The sequence below is a fragment of the Exophiala bonariae genome (assembly GCF_035927105.1).
Source record: "Exophiala bonariae strain CCFEE 5792 chromosome Unknown scaffold_2, whole genome shotgun sequence".
Lineage (NCBI taxonomy): Eukaryota > Fungi > Ascomycota > Eurotiomycetes > Chaetothyriales > Herpotrichiellaceae > Exophiala > Exophiala bonariae.
In genome coordinates this window covers 417,860-430,712 of record NW_027042477.1, presented here as the reverse complement: position 1 = coordinate 430,712, position 12,853 = coordinate 417,860, and the positions used below count along the sequence as shown (strand labels likewise).

At 47.7% G+C, this 12,853-nt stretch overlaps 6 protein-coding genes across 6 annotated transcripts; all 6 read left to right on the top strand.

The window, feature by feature from the left end:
• Positions 1–1,766: 1,766 nt before the first annotated feature.
• Positions 1,767–3,560, top strand: LTR84_004668 (uncharacterized protein; the record flags this gene model as incomplete). Its single annotated transcript, XM_064848243.1, has 1 exon — positions 1,767–3,560. The coding sequence occupies one exon, from the start codon at positions 1,767–1,769 to the stop codon at positions 3,558–3,560; it is 1,794 nt and encodes a 597-aa protein (XP_064710867.1).
• Positions 3,561–4,840: 1,280 nt separating this feature from the next.
• On the top strand, positions 4,841–5,269 carry LTR84_004667 (uncharacterized protein; the record flags this gene model as incomplete). The annotated part of the gene is made up of 1 exon (XM_064848242.1): positions 4,841–5,269. The coding sequence occupies one exon, from the start codon at positions 4,841–4,843 to the stop codon at positions 5,267–5,269; it is 429 nt and encodes a 142-aa protein (XP_064710866.1).
• A 1,028-nt stretch (positions 5,270–6,297) lies between these two features.
• On the top strand, positions 6,298–6,849 carry LTR84_004666 (uncharacterized protein; the record flags this gene model as incomplete). Its single annotated transcript, XM_064848241.1, has 1 exon — positions 6,298–6,849. One exon carries the CDS (start codon positions 6,298–6,300, stop codon positions 6,847–6,849), a length of 552 nt encoding a protein of 183 aa, XP_064710865.1.
• A 738-nt stretch (positions 6,850–7,587) lies between these two features.
• Positions 7,588–8,922, top strand: LTR84_004665 (uncharacterized protein; the record flags this gene model as incomplete). The annotated part of the gene is made up of 3 exons (XM_064848240.1): positions 7,588–7,867; positions 7,938–8,433; positions 8,457–8,922. 3 exons carry the CDS (start codon positions 7,588–7,590, stop codon positions 8,920–8,922), a joined length of 1,242 nt encoding a protein of 413 aa, XP_064710864.1.
• Positions 8,923–9,962: 1,040 nt separating this feature from the next.
• Positions 9,963–11,278, top strand: LTR84_004664 (uncharacterized protein; the record flags this gene model as incomplete). The annotated part of the gene is made up of 3 exons (XM_064848239.1): positions 9,963–10,165; positions 10,269–10,790; positions 10,855–11,278. 3 exons carry the CDS (start codon positions 9,963–9,965, stop codon positions 11,276–11,278), a joined length of 1,149 nt encoding a protein of 382 aa, XP_064710863.1.
• A 900-nt stretch (positions 11,279–12,178) lies between these two features.
• On the top strand, positions 12,179–12,792 carry LTR84_004663 (uncharacterized protein; the record flags this gene model as incomplete). The annotated part of the gene is made up of 2 exons (XM_064848238.1): positions 12,179–12,304; positions 12,412–12,792. 2 exons carry the CDS (start codon positions 12,179–12,181, stop codon positions 12,790–12,792), a joined length of 507 nt encoding a protein of 168 aa, XP_064710862.1.
• Between the last annotated feature and the right edge of the window lie 61 nt (positions 12,793–12,853).

Below are 12,853 nucleotides of genomic sequence, written 5' to 3'. Positions count from 1 at the left end.
TGTCCCGGTCAAAAAGACCTCCAGGATATTTGCACTGCCCTCAAGATGGGGAAAGGTCGTGACAGGTCACGTCGAATTAGCCACCTACACGATGATATGAGGCGACGCAAAGTCGGAGGGTCAGATCCACCAAGAGTCTGCAAAAACCCTCTTGGATGTTATCTGAACTTTCTACTATGGTGTTCTCACGAAACTAGACTCTCCAGCCAAATGCCGGATTTTCCTCGATTCTCTACAATGTTGCTCCTCTACCGCGATTCTGGAAGCGAGGTTAGAAGAAAGTGAATAAGGCGGTGTTATCTCGATACTACATAAATTCGTTACGCAGTAACCTCGCGTACTTTTCCTAGCCTTGCTGATGGCGTCATTATAGATATGCTGGCCTTGTGTTTCTTGAACATTTCTCAGACCGACGATGCGTGATCCGTGCTGGGTCGTCTGTTTGTTCTTCTACCACTTGAAACTTCAGGTAGTGCAAGTTCGCATGGGCTTAATGAAATCTAGAGTACGGATCCTGAGATCTTTATCCCAAGTTCGAACATGGATAGCGATCGATATTTGCGCTGGTCAATCAAGACGTACTGCATGCGATAGTGACATTGCCTGAAGCTTCGAGAGGCACGATAGCGGCTCAAGTTATTCTTCCCAGGCGTTATGGAGGTTTCTGGTGAGTAGATTCGCGTCTGTGTCAGTCGCTGGAGACGCGCCGATCGAGGTGTGGATTTGTCTTTGACGAAGGATATCAAAGTGGATAAGTTAGTTACTGAAGCGCGAGGTTCCAATTCATGAATTGCAGGGAGCCCGACGACCGCCTTGCAAAGGAGCCCGAGATGGTAATAATGCTTGTGGTGGATTGAAATGCCACGATCGTAGTTCTTGTGCCATGTTTAATAGGTACCTTGTACCTCGTACTCCGTACGGGTAGAAGCTTAAGCTTTCCCGTTTGCTATCTCTAACCCCACAAAAGAGAAGACACTCCTCGCGGATCAGACCAAATCTGTGCCATTCTACCCACATTGTAGTTGAATACGGCACCATTTTTCCCAGAGATTGTTCTCGTCACGACTCACAATGGGCTCATTGGCCAACGGTCATCAACTACGAGGGCTTGATGGGCGGGGAGGAGGTGCGAGTTGGCTTGGGCTCATAGCAGGATGACCACCCCTTCCAAGCTACCATAAGCCTGACGCGGGTGCTAGCCACAGATGCAATAGACCCGAGCCAACTCCTCACTTTCCCTCCAAATTCGTGTCCATGCTTACCAGCTAAGGCCAATCGCCTATCTGAATCAATTCTGGAGCCCAATTGAGTGAGCGCCTCGGCATCGTCCTCGGTAAAGTCTATCAAGGTCCATTTGTTCCTGTCCCCTGAATCTTTTCCCATCTAAGCCCGCCTTTGCAAATGGACGACTCACTCATCCTAATAAACTGGATTGCTAAGTATTCAGCTCAAGTTGTCTAGAAGAAGTTGTACTAGTCTGTTCGGCGAAGTATTGACTATCTTCTTCAATGAACACCCTACTAGAGACTATTTCGTCACCCCAACACCGCTCAAAACGGGGCAGTAAAGCATATGGTGGGTGTTGGACCTGTCGAGATCGCCGTGTGAAATGTGACGAAGGTCGACCACATTGCAAACGGTGTGAGATGGCTCGCATTATTTGTAATGGGTACAACATCAAGTTGACGTGGATGGATCTTCCAGAAAGTCCCGAAGGCAGGCAGCCATCCTGCAAGACCAGACGGAAACATTCCCAAAGGTCCAGAATGCCTCCAGCAGAAATAACTCTCCCTCCCAAGCTCACTCGTGCAGAAGTCGCTTCGATTCAACACGAGCTTAACGCCGTGCAGTCGAAGTCTGGCACGTCCTCCTTCAAAGACCTTTTCTCTGTCTTCTACTCTCAGCCGTTGGTGGTTAACCACCACCGAGTCTTCGACTCGGTGCCGTCTATCTGTCAGATTAATTCGTCTACTCAATGCATAGACCAATCAGCCCTCAGCTCTACCAACGATGATTCAGCTAATTTGTATTATTATGGTGAAGAAGGCTCAGGGAACACCAGCACCGATATACGTTTACAATCACCAAATTCTTGTGATACTCCAATGCCGCAGCTACATGAGCACTCGGCCAGCCAAGTAGCGCGGAATCACTATCGAGCTTATTCAGAAGAGTCTTTCCCCCTCGCATTTCCTCTGGTCCTGGACATGTTGTCACCATCGGCTTACCCTCAATCATTTTTAGACACGTCGGCACCATTGACCTCAGCCAATTCGTCCTTGAATAGGCCTATCGAGGGCTCCGGCTATGGCCCAGATTCTTCATCAATATCTACTGACGATTGTCAAGCCACTTCTTCTCCAGATCATGACTTGAAAAAATCCTATTTTGATCAGGACAGCGACTGCTACTTTCGCAGTATTCCCCGTATTGAGTTCATAAAAGCACCAGCTGAGCAAAAGGGGCTCATCCATCACTGGATTACTTCGCTTTACTTGGGGATGTTACCAGTTGCAAGAATTGATAAACCCCAGCACAATATGTTCATGCCAATCGCGCTGGCTGGATTAAACTCAGGACTTCAACAGTCAACTGCAGAGATGGCCGTGTTTCACGGCATCTGTGCTGCTTCGGCATTCAACCTTTCGATCCTAAAAGGTCCCGAAAGCCACTTTAATCAGCTCGCTACCAAACACCGACAGCTCGCGCTTTACCATCTGCGCCAGTGCATGGAGAAGGGCCAGGCCAAGAGCGAATGCGTCTGGGCGGCCATCATAACATTTGTGTTCCAAGCAGGAGTACTCGGCCAGGGAGGTGAGTGGAGAGCCCATATAAAGGGTTTGAATTTCGCCATCCTCGCCAATCCGCACCTGATTCGAAACAGCCATGTCGCACAGGGTATCTACGAGACACATCTTTGTCTTAGCATTCTCGGAAACACTCAAAGTGATGTCGACCTCAAGACGTTATGGCCTCCTGGACTGGACTATATTGGATCGGTTCATGGAATGACTCTGTCTATACTAGAGATTGTTTCCAAGATTAACAATCTCAGCTCAGTCAAGCCATACCCATCACCCACAATATTGGACAGGCTTGAGATGGAAATCTTACTGTACTCTCCCGAAAGCGTGTCAACGCAAGGGCTTGACGGGCGCTCGGCGAAACTGCTCATTCACTACTCCTATATCTATAAATATGCAACTCTGATACATTTCCACCGTGTGATTCACGGAAAGATGCCATGTAAGTTGCAAGATTTGGTTGAAATTGCGATTGAGCATCTAGAATCGTCTGAAGAGATAGGAAACCGGCCCAAAGGCTGCATTTGGACTTGGCCCTGTCTGGTGATCTCCGCTGAGTGTACCACACCACAACTGCAGAGTCGAATGCTCGCATGGTTTGATAGTAAGAAGAGGCATGGATTCAAGAATCTGGACGGCGCATGCAAGCTTTCAAGTGAGCTGTGGAGGAGGAGACTTCTGCACTCCGAAGACCCGAAAGACCTGCATTGGCAAAGTTTGATCCATGAAACAGAATACGACGTCCTCCCACTTTAGCTGTATGTGCGAATAAGCCCATGTTTTGAAGACAGAATAGAATGAACATTGTGGTCGTTTACAATCACATGTAAGAACTGCCGTACAACGGTGGACCCAAGTTGTAGATCTATCTAAGCACTTACAAAAGCTGGAAGAACAAATTGGAACAGACAGAGATTGAAATACTGGTGAGGCTCTTCGCAGAACATTTTGTACATATAGCTGTAGGCATAAATGAGCCGTAAGTCCCTGAACATTGGTCTGAGCATTGGGGACGGTCGTCCCCCACAACTGACAACGTTGCAGGATAACGCACCAAGCTGTGATCAAGTCCCGTATTCTATGGACTGAGCTTTGGACACAAGTTCGAAATCGCCCCCGGTTATTGTTACGCTGCGCACGCTGTCTATCATGGTTCTTCTGTTTTGTTTGGCAGGTGTCCTCACCAGATTCACGTACTCCGGATGCAAGAGAACGCCTTTTATGGACATATTGTAGACCCGTATAAATTGTCCATACCGTTACTTATTCCAGATCGATTGGACCTATCCTTGAACCTTTTTGTCTCCCTGTCCCAAGTGTTTAGACCAGTTAGATAGCAATCAAGGGGTCTGGTTGTGCTACCTCTCGACGTAATCCGATGGGACCCGCAGTTTGGCTGTGGTTACCAATATAATCAGAGTATGCTCTAAGCTCACCGCGGTTTCCAATTAATTAGGTAATCAACTTAGAACTTTCGTTTGATAATAAATGACCGCTTGGAATTAGCAACAAGAGGTACGAAGGACAGTTGTAGCGCTAGCGAGCTGCATGTATGGAAGCTCTTGGGGGTTGCCTCCGACCTACGACGATCCATGCACCATCGTCGGATTAAGAAACCAGGAGCGAACCAATCAATATTTTCGCTTCCTGGCTAGCCAGGTTTGTCCCTCCAGTCCCTCCGCTGGTGACATGACGAAGTACTAAGTACTCTTGAAGACTCCCACAAGCTGGAGTCTAGCAAATGAGTTTGGTTAAGATCAACGGCTCAGATGCCCATTGTCACAATAATGTAATAGATGTAAGGGTCTTTGGGTCAATTGAAAAATGAGGCCAAGAGTCCACTTCAAGATATAAAACTCACCAGTAGTGCCTCCTTGTCCTCTGCAAAAGCAGTCAAAGTTGGTCAACTCGGCCATCTTTCGAAAGGCTCAACGGCCACACCGCAATTTGAAAATTCGACATTCCCGAAATTCGTCAACTCCCAGACAAACAATCTCACTTGCCCACTCATCAAAACCTTTGATAAGGAAGGAGATATGTCGACCGCACAGTATTTTCAATCCCCCGGTCCCCTAGGGGAACTATACGAGGCCACGGGTTTCTCCCACGCCGTCGTCTTGCCTGTCGGTGCCCAATTAGTGATCACCTCAGGGCAACCTGGCCTTAACCGCCAAAAGCGCGCGACGGCGACCGCAGCTGAGCAGATTGAGGGATGTTTCGACAACGTTGACACTGCACTGAAAGCAGCAGGTGTGACGGAAGGACTTTGGAAGGCACATAAAATCCAGTGTTTCTTGCTTGACGTCTCTCTAGAGCCCACCATGATGGAGATCTGGAGGAGGAAGTGGCGAGGTCATAGGCCAACATGGGCCACTGTGGGAACAAGTGGACTATGTGGACCGGGCATGATTATAGAACTTATTGCTGAGGCACATATTGTGCCAGAGAAGACTACCCAGCCTTAATGTACGTGGTGTGATGTATCGCGATGCGTACATCTTGGGTAGATGAACTCGCGAAGAAGATCCAGTTAAAGGCTTTGCGCTCAGTTCTTCAGTGGCCCAGTGGCTCCCCTGTGCATACTTGAGCATTCGGAGTCTCGAGTTTTGCTTATCTAAGAAGTACAGAGCTCTCGTTCATCTTCTAGCTCCATAGCCTGCTGCTCCGCGTAATTGAATTCCTAACGCTGTCAACACAGCTAAAGGCTTATCAACGTAGGCGTATCGAGCCTAAAACTCAAAAAGACCAGTGCTGCTTTTTCCAATTCTGATCCAATCACTTTCGTCATGCAAGTGTTATGCTCACCTTAAACTCATCGATGTCGAAATTTGCCTGAACGCGTTCTTGCTTGACCTGTCGACTTCGGAGCTAGCCTATTCTCTGTCGATATTGGAGATACTTGGTGCTAACAACCAAGGGCCGATCTGGCTCTATCAAATTTCGTAAGTCCAGAAGACTACAGCAAAGAACTGAGTGAATAGAAGACAGATTGGTCGAAACGCCCGTTATAACTTTCCCTTTTTGTCCGATCGACGGGATCTCACCACGCGATTGGATAATGTGAAGCTTTTGGGAGAACTTTGAAGCTGGCACAGCTGCATGTCGTAATATCTGTGAGACAAGAGCCTTGTTGAGTAGTAGTCTGGCTCAATTAGGAGTCTAGGTAGTTGAGAACTCAATGCGGACTCTGGAATAAGAACTGTAACCTAATATGTCGAGCCATGGGTTCTTAAAAGCAGGGATGAACTTTAGACACAGATCATTTTTGACTTAGTACCTAGTAACTGCCGTAAATACTGAACCTATCCTCCACTCATAAATGCTCTCAAATCTCCCCTCTTCAAACAGTCTCGGGATCGAAACCAAGCAAGGAGACCCTGTCTGGCAACTAGTTCGTCCCATCGACAAAGAAGCCAAAGCTACTTATTCTCAGTTCCACCTATTCAAACCACGCAATCCTCCGACACCCTAATTAGTATTAAAACCGGTCAAGATGTCTTTCAACCGTGCAGTCAACCACATTGCCATATCTTGTACGGATCTCGAGGCGCTCACGAAATGGTATATGCGAAATTTTGGCTTCGAGCTCATTGGAGCCGTCAGGCACTTTAAACGATCAGAAGACCCCACGCCTTTCGAGACTATCTTTGTTTCATACCCCGACACCTTGAAGGAGCTGAAGTTTGCTATCCTTACAGCTGGCAATGGCGTGGGCCTAGAGCTATTTCAATTTATCGACCCTGCACCGGCATTTCGTGGCCAAGAATTCGAATTCACGAGACCTGGCTACTTCCACATCTGCATTACCGATCCTGATCCAGAAGGGTTGTTGAAGAACGTCATCAGCGATGGTGGTAAGCAGATTGGCGACTGGATGGATTATAGTAGGTACGGGTTATATGGCCAGAAGGGCGTGTATATGCAAGATCCTTGGGGTAACACAGTTGAGGTCATGTCGTTGAGCATTGAGAGAGTCTGCTCTGCCGGCGGAGGCATTGCGTGGTACAAGCAACAAGAACTGGAAAAGACTGGTAAATTTTCGTGAAAGGGATGTATCACTAGTCATTAAATGAGGGCGATAGCTGCCTACGTGATGCGCTAGTCTTTTTCCTCGGTCACAATTGTACTTCCCAAAACAAGAGTCGTACTTTCATCGAGTTCAGATTGTGCACGAAAGCCTCCTATTACTACATACTCCGAACAATATGTTCGTGTTTGGATATGTTTACATCTGAGATGATTGGAAAATCTCCAAATTAGTTGCGATGAATGAGCCGACGAATGCTGATGTGAGGCGTGTATCTGGTCACAGGTAGGCAGACTAACTCGTACCCAAGGCCATTCTCGAAGCCGAGGACACGGTCATCAGAATCTCCAAAATTACCCTTATCGCCAACAGGCTCTCGATACCTAAGCCATTGTGGACTAATGAAGTGAATCGACATAGGCGAGCAATTGGCTCAATCTCGCAGAAGAATCCTCGCTCGTGACTTCCTATTTGAGGGGCTCCAAAAGTGCAACAACTCTAAAATGGAAGGGTGAGTGGGGATGTTTGTGTGGTCGGTAATCGGCAATACTCCTATCGCTTGCCAACGAAATGCTCAGCCTATCTACTATCTCCATAAATTATGTTTCCAGGCTGTAGAAGAACCTCCCACTTAGGATGGAATCAAGGCCCACGCCCATGGACTAGACCTTGGGTTTGAGTTGCCCACTTCTGATTGTTCCCACGCATGAGAACATTGAAACTCCCATTCGTTTAGACAACTCCACATAAAATCATATGGCTGCGGTGTCACAATCTGGTGTCTTCGACATTGTCGTGGTTGGAGCTGGTCTTTCTGGGCTGCCTGCTGCGCATCTTCTCCAAAAATTAGGTCTATCAACAATAGTCCTTGAGGCTTGCAACCGAGTTGGGGGCAAGACACTGACAACAGACCGTGTGGATGGAATAACAATCAGGCAAGAATACGGCACAGCGTGGTTCAACGATACGACGCAAAGTCACATATGGGCGCTTGCCCGAAAATTGGGAATACAGGGCTTAGTACAAAATTCTGAGGGTAAGACAGTGGTTCAGGACTTAGGTGGAAGTTGCATCGAGTTCCCATTTGGCGAGACACCTGTGGTTAGTCCCCAATACTTTTGCTCGTTCGGACACTACTGAGTTGACCAAGTACTCATCTGAATTTGACACAAATCAACGTATTGCAATCCGCGATCTGATCGAAAAGGTGACCACAGATCCAGGTGGCCCACTTCAGTCACCCTCGCAGCGCAAAGAATTGGACACTCAAACGTTTGAAGGTTATCTGTACCGCAATGTCAACGGCAGTACTCGAGCCTACGCCACAGCGAAGGTGTGGTCGCAAACCCTGATCGGCTGTGATCCTGGAGAGGTCTCTGCTTTGTTTATTCTTGACTACATTCGAGTTGGAGGTGGGTTAATGCAGATGCGACGCGATAAACGGGGCGATGGTCAATACATGCGCATCAAAGACGGTGTTTCAGCATTCCCGGAGCCGCTTGTCCAGCGTCTTGTTCCAGGAATATTGAAGTTAAAGTCTCCCGTAACAAGCGTTACGGAACTGAACGATTCAGGCTGTTCTTTGGTCAATACATCTGGGACGTATAGACCTTAATCTTATCGAGCGAAGCGGGTGATCATGAGTATTTCAACTCCTGTCTATCGAACTATACCTTCTCACCACGTTTATCGGCTGCCAAGCGTGCTTATGTCGATGGGACGCGATACCCCCATTACATCAAATATCTCGTAGTTTTCAATAAGCCTTTCTGGAGGGATAATGGCTATTGTGGCTTGTCAATGTCTCTCACAGGCGCAGCCTGTGTGTTCCGAGATGCTAGCATCGAAGAAGGCGATGGCCAGAGCTATCGCTTCACCGCATTCATCGCCGGGTTTTCCGCCAGAGCCTGGTCTTTTCTTCCCCGCTCAGAGAAGCAAAGCAGTGTGCTCAAACAACTCAGCCAGATGTTCAATGGCGGCAAGGATGTCACTCCATGGTTCATTGAAGCCCTCGAGTCGCGATGGATGACCGAGCAGTATTTCTGGCTGGGGCTGCCCTATCCCTATACTACCACCAGAAGTTTTCAATAAATGTTGGGACTCGTTCGTTGCTGCAAAAGGCAATCTAAATTTCATCAGGAATGAGACCGCTACACTCTGGAGGGGATGTATGGATGGAGCAATCAGGATGGCCGAGAGAGGTGCCGCCGAAGTCGTTTCAGCGTTGAGAAAGGAGAAAGCACAGCTCTAGCAGACCTTTCAGGTGTCTACTGCTGTCTACTGCTGTCTCACACTTGGTCATAGAACATTCTTTTCCTTTCGGGTCTAGACTCCAACAGCAGACGTTATATCTATCTCAAGGAGGTAGGCAACGTGAATAGAAATACCTCATTAACATCTTTGTAGTCGGTATGGATGAAAGTCCCCTGATATAAGTAGTTCAAGAATCTTGTATTACCATTAAAGCCACTGGGTCGCGCTGTGAGCATAGGCTCATTCTGTAATGGTAGACCTCCACAAGCAAGACCACATAGAGAAGGCGGAGCCTTGTCTCATGACATTTAACCCCAAATCCACTCAGAGTTACATGTTTTTGAACGCCCAGCCGGCCTTGATATTTTCAAGGTAAATCTTTATTCAAGTCCCACTACTACCAAGCTATATGTGAATAACACTCCTGATAACCTGAGATTGGTTGACTTGAATCGCTCGAGGCTCTCTCCCCCAATGATGCTTGGGACCGCCTGACTATCGTGCTGCAACCGAATAAGGAAAGAGCGAACGAATACCCTGGATTTATTACTACATTATGGGTCTTGAAGCTAAATTAAATCGGCCGTTTTTGACGGGGAAGCTTACACGACACGACAATTTGAGATTTGATAACGGTGGGCACAGTGACGTGGCTTATCAGATATTAACTTCACAATCTCTTCTTCAGATCGAGCCCTGAATTAATCTAACAACGTGTAGAGTGAACCGAGGCTTAGAGCTCATGTGTGATCGAAGTCGGTGACCAATGCGGAAAGGAATTGGTATCACTCGCCAAATAAGACCTTCGGGTGTTTCCCTGTCCGTGGTTGTGCATCACGAAATCATCGCATCTTCAATTCCCCACCACGACCGAGAAAATGTCCACGGAAAACGCAAAGCTTTCTCTCTTGCGAAGGCACCGTTTGCTCGCCCCCTCTGCCGCCGTCCTCGTCAGTCCAATATGCTTGGGAGGCATGAACTTTGGGGATGCGTGGAAATCCAAGCTGGGTGAATGCAACAAAGATACCACGTTTGAGATTCTGGACTATTTCTATCAGATGGGCGGGAATTTTATAGACACGTAAGTATCTGTGAATACGGAGTTTTGACACGACTGAGGACACCTTGGTCGGGTATCCTTCACCTGCCTTGTCCGGAAGTTGTGCTGATGCCAGGGAATTTAGGTCAAACAACTATCAAGCTGAGCAAAGCGAAGCGTGGATTGGCGAATGGATGGCCAAGTATCCCCATCGTCGTGACGAGATGGTAATTGCGACTAAGTACGCTGAAGACTGGAAGACTTACACTGGACCGCATCTTCTACAATCTAACTACGGCGGCAACTCGGCTAAATCGTTACATATATCAGTTGAAGCATCTCTAAAAAAGTTCCAGACAACATATCTCGATTTACTCTACGTTCACTTCTGGGATTACACCGCCTCAGTTGAGGAGGTGATGACGAGCTTGAACATACTCGTTAACCAGGGCAAGGTATTGTATTTAGGGATCAGTAATACGCCCGCTTGGATCGTGGTTAAGTGCAACGAGTTCGCTCGGCGACATGGAATGAGAGGGTTTTGCGTCTATCAGGGCCGATGGAGTGCCGCTGATCGAGATATGGAAAGGGATATCCTACCAATGTGTAAGGCTGAAGGTATGGCAGTGGCTCCGTGGGGCGCGCTGGGAGGTGGATACTTTAAATCGTTAGTTCTCCCTCCCAAGGTCCGCTAATAAGGTCTATGATACTGACATACCATTTTTCTGAAGTCCAACTCGATCACAAACCGATGATCAAGGTCGGACGTTAACCTCGTTGGTTGTTGGAAGAGAAGAGGCGCTCTCGATAGTCCTTGATAAAATCGCAAAGGCTCGGGGTACTCTCATCACATCAGTCGCATTTGCGTACATCATGCAAAAGGCACCCTATGTATTTCCAATCTGTGGAGGCCGCAAGATAAGCCACCTTAAAGGAAACATTGAGGCATTGGAGCTCGAGCTTTCTACGGAGGAGATTGACGAGATCGAAGCGGCGTACCCTTTTGATGTTGGCTTCCCATTGAATGTGATTAACGGCCCGAAACCACCTCTGGTACCGCAGGACAACATGCAGACGGCGGTCCGGGGAAAATTTGATTATGTGGAAGGTCCAAAACCTATCAGCCTGTCTCGCACCAAGGGACCATCATTGTAGCTGAGCAAAGTCTGATTCAATACAATCACTAGTTGCAGCACCATCCATTACTCAGCGTGAGCCAAGATGAATATTATCATAATCGAGCTCCTGAAGATCGAAATTCAAACGTGAAAGAAGGAGACTTGACACACGCGCCTGGCTTTGAGGACATATGATAGATACCTCGTATCACACGGTGATGAGAGGCCAAATTTAATGGTACCAACCCACGAGAATAGAAAAGGACATCGTTGTTGCTTGGGAGATACAGCGACTTGCTGATTGACTTCGGTTAAACAAATGTTGTCCTAAGCTTAATCAATGTGTTGTTGTCGAGCCCCTTACAATTTGGTCTGGTAGGGCCATGCGCCCTTCAGCTTGCTGGCCACACTAAAGTTCAAACCTGTCGCCTACGAAGTACGAAGTACGAAGCACGAACGCTACCTAAGTAGACATACATAGGGAACGAGGCTAAGAAATGAAGACATTCACTTAGTTTCACCGCCTCGTTCTGAATTCCCTATTTTGTCGTGGTCGTTCACACAAGAGCTCTGTTATCAGAATACCTCGGCACTGGACTCGTTTAAGATCTACCAACAGAACGAGTGGCACAGTTCAAGGACTTGTAGTTCAAAATATCACTACTGTAAACAGAGATGACCAGCTTATGAACAAGTCCTCGCCATCTCAAACTCTACACTGCGCGACGTCAGCCTGGCAGCATGAACATCATGCGCTGCCAGAGGTAGCATACCCATGATAGGGCTTTGACTAACAACAATTCTGCAAGGCGAAGTTCCACCACAAAATTGGAATCAGATCAAGTCCCGAAATCCATCGTTTAGTAATAACCGTTCACTGCATTGCAACTTGATAGAGTTCCAAGGGTAGATGGATTTCCGAATGGGAGATATCAACATGAAGCCAGAGTGGTCAAGGTTCTACGACGGCCTTAGAACGATACCGGCTTCAGAGGACGGAATTGAACATTTTCGACGGAATTGGACCAAGAAATATGTGGAAGATCCCGAACTCAAACCCGTTGTATCCTTCTCACAAGGATACCGAAGGCGCTAGGAGAGGACACCTTCTTTTCCAAATCGTTTAAAACCCCCGGCACGATTTCCAGGTGTTTGACTTTGGTCCGAAAGGATCTTCTGACCTCAACCGAAGACGAGAGCAAGCAGCACGCGCTGGACACCATCACTCTGTTTGATATTGGCTCGGATCTGAATGGCTACACCGACACGATTCACGGCAGGGTCCTGTGTGCATCCCTGGACGAGTCTTTGAGTGTCTGTGTCGAGATTCATCGCGCCAGGTCCCCTGCCAAACCAGCCGGTGCTTATACGGTTCGTCTCGCCACCGACTTTCGAGGTATGGTCAACAGTCCGATCGTCCTCATTGTCAAATCAAAATTTGAAATAGCAGAAGGCCGAAAGTGGTTCTTGAGAGGCACCATCGAGGATGAAAATGGTAGAGTCTTGACCCAGGCGGAAGGGATTTGGGTGTCGGTAAAGGAAAAGTTGTGAAAGTGGAAAAGCTGATTAGATGTCAAGCGCGGAGTGCTACCTACTTAGATGGAGACATGAG